The sequence below is a fragment of the Hydra vulgaris genome, chromosome 09 (genome assembly GCF_038396675.1).
Source record: "Hydra vulgaris chromosome 09, alternate assembly HydraT2T_AEP".
In the NCBI taxonomy this organism is placed as follows: Eukaryota; Metazoa; Cnidaria; class Hydrozoa; order Anthoathecata; family Hydridae; genus Hydra; species Hydra vulgaris.
The window spans coordinates 29,975,001-29,991,470 of record NC_088928.1 but is presented as its reverse complement, the minus strand read 5'-3'; the positions used below and the strand labels follow the sequence as shown (position 1 = coordinate 29,991,470).

Genomic DNA, 16,470 nt, shown 5'->3' with positions numbered 1-16,470 from the left:
TCTATTAATTTATTTGTTAGTTTTTTCAATAGTTGTGAAATAAAAAGTTGTGAAAAAAAGATTTTTTTAAAGTTCATTTAAAAGAATAAGTAGTTAGCTTTATTGTTAAAAAATTTCTTGCTTACTTTATTGTTTTAAGCATTAAAAAATTTCTTGCTTACTTTATTGTTTTAAGCATTAAAAAATTTCTTGCTTACTTTATTGTTTTAAGCATTAAAAAATTTCTTGCTTACTTTATTGTTTTAAGCATTAAAAAATTTCTTGCTTACTTTATTGTTTTAAGCATTAAAAAATTTCTTGCTTACTTTATTGTTTTAAGCATTAAAAAATTTCTTGCTTACTTTATTGTTTTAAGCATTAAAAAATTTCTTGCTTACTTTATTGTTTTAAGCATTAAAAAATTTCTTGCTTACTTTATTGTTTTAAGCATTAAAAAATTTCTTGCTTACTTTATTGTTTTAAGCATTAAAAAATTTCTTGCTTACTTTATTGTTTTAAGCATTAAAAAATTTCTTGCTTTATTGTTTTAAGCATTTAAATTTCAAAGCTATTCTGCCAATTCTTTTAATGTTTAACATTAAGCAGTTGAGATTAACATTGAACTTAAGAGAGTTCAGTTAACATTGAACTTAAGAGAGTTCAGTTAACATTGAACTTAAGAGAGTTCAGTTAACATTGAACTTAAGAGAGTTCTATTATGCAGATGCATTTTTTTGTAGGCAATATTTGTACTATTACTTAAACAATTTCATGAAAGCAAATCTATTATTTATAATACCTAATTACAATTAATAAAAATAATGTATTTTTATAGTATTCAAACATAGAGTAAAATGGAGTTAAATGAAATAGTTTAGTATTTTATTATTATTTTTTTTTATTCAGGAAAAATTTTTTTTTTCATAGTTGTTGAGAATTCGGAGTTGTATTTAAATATATACAAAATCAAATAAAATATTTTTTAGTTTTTTAAGAAACTTTATTTAATTTATAACATTTATATTTGGGAAATGAAATAGTTTTATGAATTTTTGCATCGTAAAATGAAAATCATTTTACGATGCAAAATTTTTGACAAAGCCAAAGCAAGAATTTTGAGTTTTTGCTGTGATACCATTCACTATTTTACCTTGTTGGCACTTTTTACACTTGACTTGGTTTGCTATTGTTGTTGCTGTTGTTGTTGTTTATTTGTTGTTGTTTTGCTGTTGTTGCTTAATTTATTTGCTGCTAATCATCAAAGTTAAGCTAATGATGTTTCCTTGCTTGCTTTGCTGCTTTTTTACTGTCAGTATCTTTCAATCTATTAGTATTGTAAGCTTGTTGAGACTCTTTTAAATTTTGGCATGTCTAATTTTTCTTTTTTTTTTTGTGTCAACATGTTGATTGCAAAACAATTATTGCGAAAATGTGGCAAACCAATGCAGCAAGCAGTTGCAGCAAACAGTTGGACTCGATGCTATTGTTTTTTAACTTCTTTTTGATTTTTTTAATAGCGTGAGTTACAGCAATATTGGATGTTGCAGACAAGTTGACTTTAGCTAATACAATACGATATATTTATTATGTTGATATTGGGTTTGAAATATATCTTTTGAAATCTAGTATCTGTTGGCATGTGTGTAAAAACTTCATCAGAGCTGAAACGTTTTTAGCGCAATTGACTGAAGAATTCTTTTGATAAATTTTAAAACTCTGTCTCTGCATAAAACTGTAATTTAAATTTAAAAAAGTGCACTTTATGCATTTCTGAAACAATTCAATTAAACTTATTTGATTTATTTGGTTAAATAATCAATTGATCAAACTAAAGGTTAAAGTAATTATTGAAATAATTTAATAATTAATTAATTGTTAAAATTATTTAATAATTATTTATTAAAATAATTTTAATAATGAATCATCAAATTATTTTGATAATTAATTATTAAAATAATTTTAATAATAAATTATTAAATAATTTAATAATTAATTATTAAATAATTTAATAATTAATTATTAAATTATTTTAATAGTTAATTATTAAATAATTTTAATAATTAATTATTAAATTATTTTAATTAATTAGTTATTAAATAATTGTTTAATTAAACTAAAAATTAAACTAGTTACCTGGAATTACTTTAATAGCGGGATCAGGATGCCAAATAATACCAGGAACATATGAAAGTTGGGTATTGCATGAGTTTTATCTTCTACTATCCAGAGATGTTGCATAAATAGCATCTGCTGGACCACTTAAGTTCCAACTTTTAAACTTTTTGATGTTTTTATGATTTTAAAATAATGTATGATGCAAGGTAATTTTTAACAGAATTAATGCAAATTAATGCATTTTTTATTTTTGCTAACCAATTTTAATGGTCATTTAGCACCATGCCTGCAAACTATTTGTTAGTTGGTTTAATCACCAGAAAGGCCAATTTCATCGAAATTGCACAAATAAAATGCAGGTATTAAAGAAAACACAAAAGTGTTTTCTTTATTGAAGCTTTTGTAATTTGTTGAAATAATTTGTTACTATTTCTTGCATGCTTGAGTGATCAAATGTTCTGTGCAACTTATTCACCTGTTGACACCTTTGGAAAACAGATAAAGTTAACTTTAATGTTGAAAATAGTTGTTAACTAGTGTAATGATATCATTTTAAGTTCAACCAGTCAGATCATTTGATGAGCATATCTGCTAGATTTAATTAAAGTCACCATATAGCTCACCATTCCCATTTTTAATGCATAACTTTTTCCAGAAATAAGAAATTTAACTTTGAAAAAAGATTCCTGGCCAGCATTTTATATCATCTTGTTCAGAAAAAGATTCTCTACAACATGATCACAAAACATTAGCAAAAAGTTAGTTAAGAGCAAAAGAACATGTCTCTGTTTTACTCTATTGTGTTATAAATTTCAGCCACTAATTTTATTTAAAGTTAAAAGGCTTAGCATGTTTCTTTTATTTTGAAAAACTTGATATAAAATGAATAAAAAATAACTATTATATGAATATAATAACTATATAAAAATGAATATAATAACAATATAAAACTTTAAGCTATTTATATATTACATACTGGCAAATTCGAAAAGGTAAAATAAATAATACTTTGAAAAAAAAGTTGATCATTAACTTATATATAACATAAGCTTGCATTTGCTGGTTTTTTCTGGTTTTTTCAAAAAAACTATGTTTTTAAAAGCAGAAAAAATACAACTGGTTTTTATTATTAAAATACCTTCTTTTTTTTCTTTTACTTTTCTTTATACTTTTTATTTATTTATACAAATTAATAAGATTCCTAAAAAAACAATAAAAGTATTTAGAGTAGTATAAATACATTAATTAAATTTCATATTGACACAACAAATTCTATAAAGTAAAAAAAAGTTGTAAAATATAAGTTGTTTTCTAATAACAGTAAGTTGAATGAAATTTTGTTTAAAAAAAGCATGCAATATCATGGACTATATATGTACAATGTTATATAAGTAATTATGTAACACAATTACTCTTTAATTAATTTTTGTCTCACTTTAGTCGAAGTTGAATCAGAAATATAAAGATGATTATTCAGATGTTTTTGAGGTTGGTCAAATTTTTAACATGCATTACCTATATCATAAAATTAATAATTTTTTCACTTTCAATTAGTAAAATTTAGCAATCGTGTGAAACAACTTCTATGGAATAAGGTGGTTGTTCTGCTGTATAGCCCAATTGCTTCTTATTACAGTATTTTTATTGATAGTACATTTTTTAAATACTTTATCCTATGTTCTACTATATAAGCATCAAATAATGGATTTTTTTGAGATCAAATGGTTCAAAAGTCAAAAATTAAATGTAATGTCTGCATTGGTTGATTTGCTGGACTAAATCTTTTTACAGGAATCTATAAACACTTTATTGTTGTTGTTGTTGTTGTTGCTGTTGTTTTTGTTGTTGTTATTGCTGTTGTGATTATGTTTATATTCAATTTTTATGTCACTATTGTGTGATAATTTCAATAAATTTAATAACCCTTCTTGTGTTATTTGGTACAAATGAGTTTTAATGCTTTATTTATTGTTGTTTTGTTGACGCATATGCCAATGAGGTGTAATGCTTTATTTATTGTTATAAATATATTCTATAATCTTCAATAAAATTTATTAGTAAAAAAAGTTTATCACAAAGATATATGATAATTTATTATTTTTATTTTAGTCTGAAGTTGATGAAATATCTTTATTGTCATCTTCATCATCTTCAATGGAAAAAATTCCGCAAATCAAATCTCTTCCACCTTCTCCATCACCTGAGCCACCAAGCAGAGAGTTGACACCTTTATATATAGAGCCAGTAAGTAGAATTTCCTATTAGTTATTCAGATTAATTTACATTTTTACATTTTTTTTTTAATGTAAAAACAAATAATATATATGTATGTGGGTATATTACAACTGAAATTTTTTAGGGGCTTTAGTAAATACATCAATTGAGAGTTTGGATAGGTGGTATTAATGTATGAAGGACAAAATTATTTATATTTATGTGTACATATATATACATACATACATACAAAAATTGTTGACAAAACATCACTAGCATAAAATAAAAAAAAGGTTTTAATTTCCTTTCTTAAACAGAAAAAAGTATTAACATTTTAAATATGAACTTTTTTTCATGTTTCATCATGACCACATGTTATTTAATGGAAAAAAAAGTGTAAAAATAATAGTTGAAATACTAAAATATGCCGTATAAAAAGATATCTTAACTACATTTTTTATATTACTATCTTATAGACATCGCTACATTATTAATATTGCTACCTTACAGACATTGTTACATTATTGATATTTTTACATTACTGATACTACTAAGAAAGATAATATTATATTTTTAAATGTAAAATACAGGGTATATATATATATATATATAAATTATTATATAAGGTATTTGTATACCGTAAAATACTGTCTAAGTTTGGTCAGTTAAATATAAATAACAAAAATGCATGCGTATTTCAATTTTTACAAATTTTTATTTTTCCATATTATTTGTTGTCATAAGAATCATAAAAAAAAACGTTTATTTAATGACATGAAATAATTTGTTTGCAAATAAAAATTTCAAAATCGTGCGTATTATTTAAAACTTCAATTTAAGTGAACTTTGAAAGTAATAATAAAATTTACCATTAGAAATAAGTTTGTTTGTTAAAAATTTTAAAATTTTACTTTTTAATAAATTATGATAATGAGTTATCAATGTTATTAATGAAATTTTTTTTTTAATAAATTACGATAATGAGTTATCAAAGTTGTTAATGAAATTTTTTTTTAATAAATTACGATAATGAGTTATCAAAGTTGTTAATGAAATTTTTTTTTAATAAATTACGATAATGAGTTATCAAAGTTGTTAATGAAATTTTTTTTGGAAAAAAACTTGTGATATTGCAATAGGTTATTGCAATGTGTTAATCAGATCTTAAATTTGTGATATTGTAATGTGTTATTAGGATGTTAAGTTTGTAATACTGCGAAGTGTTGAATGTTCTCATTTAAAGTAAAATATCTAATACTAGTTTTTATTTTTATTATTTATAATTATAATATAATAATTATAATTATAATTATAATTATAATTTATAATTATAATTATAATTATAATTTTATATTTATAATTATAATTATAATTATAATTAATATAGTTTAATATAGTTTAATATAGTTAATTATAATTAATATAGTTTTCTGTATAGTTCAGAAAAAAAAATTGAAAAAATTTTTATTTTGAGATATGAAGATAAAAAAGCCTGAGACATGAATGTTCAAAGCTTAAATGATTTTATGGTATATAAATTTTTATAAATTTTTATAAATTTTTAAATAAATTTTTATAAATTTTTAAATAAATTTTTATATACCATAAATTAAATGGCTGTAGCTGTTTTTTTAAACAAAAAAGTTTTCAAATTTTTACTGATAATAAAAGTAGATTATTTTAATAATTAATTTTACCAACTTTAAATTTAACAAAATATCTCACTTTGTAGCATGACTTTTTGGTTTAAAAATGTATTTATCTGCTTTAAAAACATATTTTTGGTTGTGAGCAAATGAATATAATTTTTTTATATACACATGTTATGACTTAAACAATGGAATTTGTTTGTAACAGTTTACTTAGTATTTTGTAACAATAATTGTAATAATAATTGTATAAATATTGTAATTAAATGACTTTGTTATTCAAGTACAATAGATATTTCTAAAATGTTCTTACAAAATATAGGCAATATGTGTGCATAGCAGACCTTATTTTAATGCTTTAAAATTGTTTTTGTTTAGTAATAATTAGGTAAGAATTACAGTTACGCAAAATATACTTTTTGTTTAAAAATAGAATTAAAAAATTAAAAATTTAATTTTTATTAAGTTAACCTTGCTGATCAAAAGCAGAAGAACAATTCATTGATTGTTTTAATACAAAGTCAATAATTGAAAATTTTATTTAGCAAGAGCACATTAAATTTTATTTAATTTAAAGTCTTTTTTATTATTGTAATTGCTGTTTTGTTTTTTGATTTAATGGTTAATTTTATCAGTTGACATATGCTATATTTATAACAAGTTTCTACGCTTTTTTTAATTTTTCAATTAAACTAGTTTTATAGTATTTTAGTAAAATTGACAATTTATAAAAACAATAAAAATACAAAAATCAAAAGAATTTTTTGATGTTTTGTATACCATTTTGCACATTTTATATTCAAAATAAGACCTGCTTAAGGAGTGAAAAAAATTAATTAGCCTTAGGTTTAGATGGAGTGTGTTTCGAGATTTCCAAAGATTATCATGACAAATTGAGATTTTAAATGATAACCATTACAGATTCAGATTTCCGATGATAACAATTAGATTTTATGACAAAAAAAGTTTTATACGCATATTTTTTAAATAGAGATGTTTATAAAGATATAAGGTAATCTTAGGCAAATTTTGTTACACAAATGCACAAAAAGTTCTTTAATTTTTCATCTTTTCTGCTTTATCTTTAACCTTGTTTTTTTCTTTTAAAATTTTTTGATAATTTGCTGACTAGTGAAAACTAGTCAGCAAATTATCAAAAAATTGTTGACAAAACATCACTAGCATAAAATAAAAAAAAAGTTTTAATCTCCTTTCTTCAGTCATAGAAGTTGTTAATTAAAATACTTAGAAATGAGAATTATGACTTCCTTACTCACGGTCATTACATTTTAATGACTTTGGTTTCACTTTTGAAAACTTTTTTTAAATTTTATTTTTCATGTTTTTTGTTATTGCCATTCATTCAATTAAAAAAAAAAAATTGTTTAATTAAATTTATATTTCTATTAAATAATTAATTTCTTTTTTTCCAATTACATACACTTTTTTTGCCAAGGATTCATTTTTCAAAGTATTTTCTAGGTTTCGTTGTATTTTTCAAAGTGTTTTCCTGGTTTCATTGTTCAAAGTATTTTCAAGGTTTCAAGGTGTTAGAACTAGTAGGTGTTAGAACGAGTAGGTGTTAGAACCAAAAGAAATTTTTACCATAAGAAAAAGTAGTTAGATCTGCATTTGGCCAAAGGAATTTTCAAAACTTAAAACTTTAATTCATTGACAAATATAATTTTTTTTTTCCTCCTAAAAAATTGACCTAGTTAATATTAAAGCTTACCTTTTTATATATATTTCCCTTTTTTCATTAGAAATCTTAAATTTTTTCTCAATAGTTTTGGTTTCATTTATCTTTGTGCATTCTGGATTAAAATTTATTTCATAATGCGCTATGATAAATTCAAGAATTCTTGAGTCAATAACAGTCATATATAGTTGGTTAATAAGTACAGTAAAATGTTAAATACAGTTAATTGATACAGTCAAATGTTACATTCAATAAATGCAGTCAATTGATAATTATTTTGTGATAGTGATGCAGCCATTTAATTGGTTGTTACTCAATATTATCTTTTTTTTTCTATATATTTTTGTAGAAGTAAAAACGTGATGGAATTTTTGTAGAAGTGTATAAAAGCATGATGGAATTTTTGTAGAAGTGTATAAAAACATGATGGAATTTTTGTAGAAGTGTATAAAAACATGATGGAATTTTTGTAGAAGTGTATAAAAACATGATGGAATTTTATATAAACAGGATTAGTTATATAAAAAAGAAAAACTTTTAAATCAGATTCTTAAAATAATAAAGTGGTAATATCCTGAAAAACAATGCTAAAAAATAAAAATGCTAGTATAATATATGTCTTAAAATACTGTAGAAAAGTATTAATTTTGCAGAATACAAAATGAAATATTCTAATTTTTTTTTTTTTTTCAAATTTGATTTAGAGATTTGCTTCAATGCGTACTCCAACACCACCAGCCATGGTTTTAAACAAGCGCCCTACTCCACCAGTATTTGTTCCACCATCCCATATTATTAAAATTGTAAAAGATGCAGAATTTATGGACTCTGATTCTGAATTAAGTCCTGACACTGACAAAGATTCAAATTTTGTAGTATTTGCAAAGGAAGGGCAGCCTGGAATGTTCAAAAGAACTGATAGTGGAAAGGTTGTTAAAGTAAAATCAATATTTAACAAACACAAAAAGCGTAGAACAAGAAGATCATCTAAAAATTTTGAAGGATCTTCTAAGCTTAAAGATATTGTTTACATCAAGTATAACACAGATGATAGTACTACAAGTGAAGAAGATAATTCAAAAGACAGAAAACTTAGTAGTAGAAAACAAAGCTTTTTATTATCCAAGCAACATAGTTTTGAGGTACAAAGTAATGAACAACCAAGTTTTTTAGCATTCAAACAACACAGTTTTGAGATACAAACCAGTGATGAAATAAGTGAAGCTTCCAGTGAATCTGAAGATGTTCAATCTGAAAATGAAAACACTCAAAAGTTGAAAAGAAAAACTCAAATAAGTAGACTCAGTAATAATGAAATTGATTCAAATGATGATAAAGAAATAAAGGTATCAAATGAAATACACAAGAATGAATTGAATGGAAGAAAAATGAGCTTTTATGCAATTGAGGCACAGGATGATATACTAAATTCTCAGGTTGAGTTTGATGCTAAATTAATTCATGAGTCTGGTTCTGATGTAGATGAATTTGGGCGTAGGGGAACTAGAGATCGACCATCATCATCTATATATCATAATCTGCCACCTCTTCATCCTGATATTGTTCTTGATGATGACGATGTTAATAAGTGTAAAGTTCGTTTGATGAGAAATACAGTCAATATACATGAAGCATTAGCAAAAAACAGATGCAAGTATTAATACAATTTTTTTGATTATTAATGGGTGTATGTGCTTATATATATATATATATATATATATATATATATATATATATATATATATATATATATATATATATATATATATATATATATATATATATATATGTGCGTATATATGTATATATATATATGCATATATATGTATATATATATGTATATATATGTATGTATATACATATGTATATGTATATATATGTATGTATATCTATATATATGTATATATATGTATATATATATATATGTATATATGTATGTATATATATATATATATGTATGTATATATATGTATGTATGTATATCTTCGCTTCCAATAAGGCTGCAAGCAACCACTAATTAGAGTTGGAAGTTACTGGATATATGTATATATACATATATTTTTACAAAACTAATTTAAAACTAATTACTATTTTATTTAAAATTTATAATTTAATAGAATAATATAAATTAGTAGAAAATCACTTGTAAAACGTTTTTCATTTTACACTGTGTTTCATCAATTAAGACTCATCAGAAATGCTATTTTGTAGAATACATTTTAAATTATTCATATATATATATATATATATATATATATATATAAATATATATATATATATATACATATATATATATAATATATATATATATATATATATATATATATATATATATATATATATATATATATATGTGTATATATATATATATATGTATATATATATATATATATGTATATATATATATATATATAAATATATATATATATATATATATATATATATATATATATGTATATATATATATTTATATATATATATATATAATGTAAACTTTATGTTTCTTTAAAAAAAAGTTAATTCAGAAGACCATAAAAAGTTTAAAAACTTAAAAAGTTTTATTTTAATTGCCTGCATAAACCAAAACTCTCAGTCAATGTAGCAGTACTCTTTGCATGTTCTACCTATTTGTCCGTCAATATATGCAAACAGTAAATAAAAACAAAAAATATTTATGTTTTTATTATTTATTAAAAAAATTCAAGTCTATAAAGTTGTGTTTTTGTGATTTTTAAAAAAAAAGGATAAAATTTAATTAGTTTCCTCAATTAAATTTAATAGTTTTTACATAAACTTGATTTTAAAGACTAAGAGTCATTTAGAGCCATTTTTTTTTTATCACAAATTATAAATATATATATTTTTTACGAAATAATAAAGTTGTTAGTTTTTAGTTAGTTTTGTGACCTAAATAAAAATCGTTTTGTATGTATATAATGCGTTATTGTACTTTTTGTTGTATTATATTTTACTAATGAAATGTTATGTATTGGGTATATGATTATGTGATAAAACTTGTGTTAATTATTTTTTATTATTAGATTGCGATTTAGAGGAAGTTTGTGAGATTATTATAATGAACAATAATGATAATAGAAGATGGCTTAGAAAAATGTATCGAGATGAATATCTACAGGTAGTTTTTTTTAAAAGTGATTAACAGTGGTAACACCACTGTTTAAAGATCTTTAAAGTAAAGTAAAGACTTTTCATTAACAGCTATAAAGTATTATTTATGATAATTATCTTTATTATTTGTTTGTTTTTTTTAAGTAAAAAAAAGACCTTGGTCATTAATTTTCTATGTTTTAGAGTTTGAACTTACATAACGCAATACAAATTAGGTACCAGCAATTTTCGGTATTAAGTTGCTTCAAGCTGGAGTAGATAGTTTATAAGAAAATAAAGATTTGACTCAAAAATAAAGAAAATCTAAAGTTAACTAGTAGCTATCTTTATAATTGAAAAATATGTTCAAATCAACATAAATGAACCACTTTAAAGATGCCATTTTTTTTTTGAATTACAAAGAAATGCTTTATATGCTAGACATGGCTCCTTTAATGCTTCTTCCTTACTTCGCCTAACATACTGATGTCTATTCGCACCAAATATTTGAAATTTAGATTGGTCTGTAAACAATACCTTGTCCCATTGATTTTTCTGCCACTCTTTGTGCTCTCTGGCAAAATATAATCTTTTTTCTTTATTACCTTTGCGTAGTAAAGGTTTTTTAATAGCTACACAGCCTTTTAATCCAGATTTTATTAAAGATTGTCGCACAATAGATGCATGTACTAAAGTTCTACTAGCTCTTTTAAGATCTTGAACGAGTTCTGCACTTACTTTCTTGCGATTTCGTAGCGCTGTTATTTTTAAAAACTGTTCATTACGTAGGCTTAACTTCTTGGGGCGACCAGACTTCTTTTTATCCACTACATCACCATTTTCATTATATTTTTAAACTATTTTTTGAACTGAGGCTCGCGAACAATTCACACATTTGGCTATTTTAACTTATATAGCCCTATAGACTATAGCCCTCTTCATGTAAAACAATGATGCGATTTCTGTCATTTATTGATATCTTTGGCATTTTATTAGTACTGAAATTATATTATTAATGAAATCATTAACTAAAATAAATAAAATATAATAAATATATATATATATATATATATATATATATATGTATATATATAACGAAAGGAAAAAAATGAGTACCAGTGGAATTTAAACCCTACACTGTCAGATTGATAGTGCTACACTCTATCTTATTGTGCTATACATGCAATGAGTAAAAATGATTTATAAGAAAATATATAAAAATTGTTGCAAAACAAAAAGATTAGTGTGCAGTATAAGTATATATATATATAAAAAAAAAAAAAGAAACTAAACGTAAACAAAGCTAAAACTTTTCAGCATTTTATTAGTTTTTATGCATTAATTTAAAGTTTTCAAGCTAAAAAGATAAATTTTGTTTTTCTAACTTAAAAACAAAAACATCTAAAAAAATTTTTTAACTTTCTATTTAAACTCAATCAAGTTGCAACATTTCAAACCATGTTTTTTTATAAATGTTTTATTTATATAAGTTCATATAATTATATGGCTTTTATGTAAAACTACTCATTTTTACATGTCTAAAAAAATATAAAAATTAGAAAATAAATTGTTTACGTTTCATGTATGAAAAAATGTGGAAAAATGTTTTACACTAACACTTGTTTTTAAAATTCATTAATTATAGCTCACTTTATGTTTCATATTTCATAATGAATTATATGTAAAATTCATTAATTATAATTTAACCTAATGTATTTTTTATAATGAATTATATGTAAAGTTCATTAATTATAATTTAACCTAATGCATATTTTATAATGAATTATATGTAAAATTATTAAATTGAAATAAGATTGGAATGACTTGCAACTTTCAAATTTTGAATATTATATAGTCTAATTAAGGTACTCTCGCTTGAAGCAATTGATTTTTCTGAAAAAAGTTGAAAATTGTTTTTGTTTAATGCAAAATGACATTTCACACATGTTTAATGCAAAATGACATTTCACACATGTTTAATGCAAAATGACATTTCACACATGTTTAATGCAAAATGACATTTCACACATGTTTAATGAAAAATGACATTTCACACATGACTTTTAAATCAATTTTGAAAAAATTCAAAAATAAGTTTTAGTATAAAATTTCTTTATATAGATAATTAAATTAATTAAAAAACTAATTATTAGATTAATAAAATAATTAAAGAACTGCATTAATTATTCTCAGTACATGGTCAAACAACTTATATCTGTTTTTTTTTTAAAGAGCTTGTTAGTTGATCTACGAAAATCTCTTCCTGCAAATGTTGCTGGAGTTATATCTAATATGATGATTCCTGCTTGTGAATATGATGCTATGTGTCTATGGGATGCTCTGAAAGTAAGCTTTTTATTTAATTTAGACAAAAAAAATTTAATTAGCAAAAATAGCATTTTAAAAATATATTTGTGCATGATGTAACATATTTTTGGTGGTGGTGGTGTTATGCATTAATACTCTAACTCTCGGTTGAGATGTGTCATTTTTGTAATACTAAAACTTTTGATTGAGATGTGTCATATTTGTAATCATAGATCTTTTGATTGTGAAATTTTTGCTATTTACAAGTTTACGATATTGATATTTTTAAAATGATTTTGATTTACGTTTTTCTAAAGTTATAATATAGAGTGTACTCTTCCAGTAGATGTTCTTGTTGTTGACACTACATATCCAGTAGATGTTCTTGTTGTTAACACTACACATTTAGTAGATGTTCCTGTTGTTGACCCTTTAATTTTTATTATATTAAATATTAAACCCTGAAACTATTAAAGAATTTGTTCGTTTTAAATGATCTATCAAGTTATAAGAGTTTGAATTAAATAATAAATATGCATTATGTCATATATTATATATATATTTTAGGGTATGCATAAAGATCCAGAGGTGGTTATTGAAATATTGATTACTCGTAGCAATGAAGTAAGTTGAAAGTATTTATTCTTTGCTTATATTAATAACTCTATTTGTTGAATCATTAGATCATTTATAATGACCTGATGATTCCTTATTTATGAAACATCAAACTGTTAACGATTTTTATTATATTTTTTTATCTACAATAAATGTTTTAGGAGTTGGAAAAAATTAGAAAAGTTTATGAATTAAGTAAGCAATTTTTTTTTCAAATAAATTTAATTTTTAAATTGGTTAAGAGTTTTAGTTTATATGATTTGATTATAAAGGATATAATGAAGAACTTCTTGATCATATTGAAGATGAAACAACTGGTGTTTTTCAAAAAATTCTCATGAAGTTAGCTACCGTAAGTTACTGTATTTATAATAAAGCTTGTAATTGCATTATTTTGTCAATGTGTCACTTTTTCTATTATTTATCTTTTAAATTTGTATATTTTTCTATATTTCTTCACCTGCTTTTTCACAGCAGAAACTGTACAATGTGCTACAGTGATAGCAAATTGCGCAATGTGCTACAGTTACAAAAAAAGGTTAAATAATGCATGATAAGCGATCTTAATAAAATAAATTTGATTTTTTGAAAGATCTTTATAAAAACCGCTCACTCTCTTAATCCTAAAGGACTTTGTCCTGTGCACTGTGCCTTTAATTTAAAATAGTTGAGTTTTTTCTTTTCTCTATTCTACTTTTTATTACTTTTTTAATAATTTAATCCTTTTAATAATTACTTTTTCTCTTTTTAACTCTTTTAGAGTTGATTTTTAGAATACATACACAACATAATCACCCTTTTGGTCTTTAAGAAAATTATCTTAATTTAAAGCCTAAACCTTCATTTGGTGTATGTATTAAAGCCTCAATATATGCCGTTGAAGTAGAGATGTCACAACAAGGAAATACGAAGGGAAATCCTGAAAACTCATCAACTGTTAAAAAATATTTGTTGCTAGATGAAGGCAGAATAGGTCCTTTAAAATCCATGCTTAGTCGCTCAAAAAGTTAAGTAGATTTTATTAAGGTGTGGTTAAAATTGCTTACATATTACAATGAAATCCTGAAATCTCGAACCCCAGATAACTCGAACTTCCAGTAACTCGAACTACTTTTGAGTTCCCCTTGAACCCTCACTACTTTCACATAAAAACAACTCGATAACTTTAGCACCCATTAGCTCGAACATTCACAAGTCAAACCATTTTATCTGTTCCCATGGCTAATATTTTTCTGATACTCGAACTTTAGAACAAAAATATAAAAAAAGCCATAATGAAGCCCTAGCATTGCAATGTAAATGATAATAATAGTTTGATAGTTTATTTTATAGTGTTATATTAACATGCGTTAGTATAACAATATTATAATCAAATTTGTTGTATTTACATTTTATTATGGCTACTGTTGATGTAAAGAGAAAAATGAACACAAAATCAATTAAAGAAATGCTGCTTAAAGAGAAATTGATGAAGGATTGTCAAAGTCTCAGGTTGCTATGAAATATGGCATTCCAAAAAATATACTGTCAATATGGATCAAAAATAAAGTAAAAATTTTCGATAAAACTTTTGATAACTCAAATTGTTTTTACTTATCGGCAATAGTTCGTGTAAAAGAATGTCCCAATAACTCAATCATTCGCTAACTCAAACTATTTTTTAGGTCCTTTCGGAGGGTCAAGATATCGGGAGTTCATTGTATTTAGATTTTAATTCAGCACAAATTTGACATATAGAAACGGTTTTTTTTACATCATCAATTGAAAAAGGTAAATTTTTCGATTTTATAAAATGGTACATTCTGGTAATTCCAGGGTGACAACTCATGTAGTTGCTTAAGAGAGGGTCCATCTATAGAGCAACAATATCTAGAGAGTGCATCAGCAACAAAATTGTTACGTCCAGGGTGATAAACTATATCATAGCTGTACAAAGAAAGTTCTATCTTTCACTTCAGAATCTTGTCATTCTTAATTTTTCCACTCTTGTTATTGTCAAACATAAAAGAGATAGAGCGCTGGTCAGTGACTAGGGTAAAATGTTGACCAACAAGCTAGTGTTTCCATTTTCGAAGTGATTTGGCGATAGCATAAGCTTCCTTCTCAACAGAAGAATGTTTTTTTTTAGTAGGTGAAAGTTTGCGAGAAAAGAATGCAACTGGTCTTCCAGCCTGATTAAGGGAAGCAGCTATGGCAAAATCAGAGGCATCTGTTTCCACTTCAAATGGGATACTTTCATCAATAGTTTGTAGAGCTGATCAAAATATTAATTCTTTCATTTCATTGAAACATTTAATAGCTTCAGTTGACAGTGGAAGGGTAGAAGTTAGAGATAAACGATGAATTTTGTCAGAAAAATGTTTGATATATTGGGATTAGTATGAGGACATACCAAGGACTTGATGGAGATCAGTGGGAGCAGACATTTCAATTAAGCTTTCTTAGAAGCTTCGAAAAATTTATCTAAATTGAAATCATGCTTGTATGTGGTACTTTTATAAAAATAATTTATTTTTAGAAGTACCACATACAAGCAAGTTATCTAGATATACAAAGTTGTCTTCTAATTTGTTTTCTTGAATAAACTTATCCATGATTCTTTAAAATTGCGCAACAGCACGCGTGAGGCCAAAAGGAATTCTTTTAAATTGGAAAAGATGTCCATTGGACTCAAAGGCAGTATAATACTTGACACTCTCTAGGAGAGGTGTTTGGTGATACGCACTTTTGAAATCAAATGTGCTAAATATTATTTTGCAACAGAGTTAACTAATTAATTGATGT

At 24.0% G+C, this 16,470-nt stretch overlaps 1 protein-coding gene across 3 annotated transcripts in view; it reads left to right on the top strand.

The window, feature by feature from the left end:
- LOC101238969 (uncharacterized) overlaps window positions 1-16,470 on the top strand; it is a 91,075-nt gene that overhangs the window by 26,428 nt on the left and 48,177 nt on the right. For all 3 annotated transcript variants that reach the window (XM_065805274.1, XM_065805275.1, XM_065805273.1), the window contains 8 exons: window positions 3,535-3,582; window positions 4,204-4,338; window positions 8,361-9,306; window positions 10,698-10,792; window positions 12,997-13,110; window positions 13,639-13,695; window positions 13,848-13,881; window positions 13,959-14,038. In XM_065805274.1, coding sequence (XP_065661346.1) covers window positions 3,535-3,582; window positions 4,204-4,338; window positions 8,361-9,306; window positions 10,698-10,792; window positions 12,997-13,110; window positions 13,639-13,695; window positions 13,848-13,881; window positions 13,959-14,038 — 1,509 coding nt within the window. The remainder of the gene's footprint in view (window positions 1-3,534; window positions 3,583-4,203; window positions 4,339-8,360; window positions 9,307-10,697; window positions 10,793-12,996; window positions 13,111-13,638; window positions 13,696-13,847; window positions 13,882-13,958; window positions 14,039-16,470) is intronic.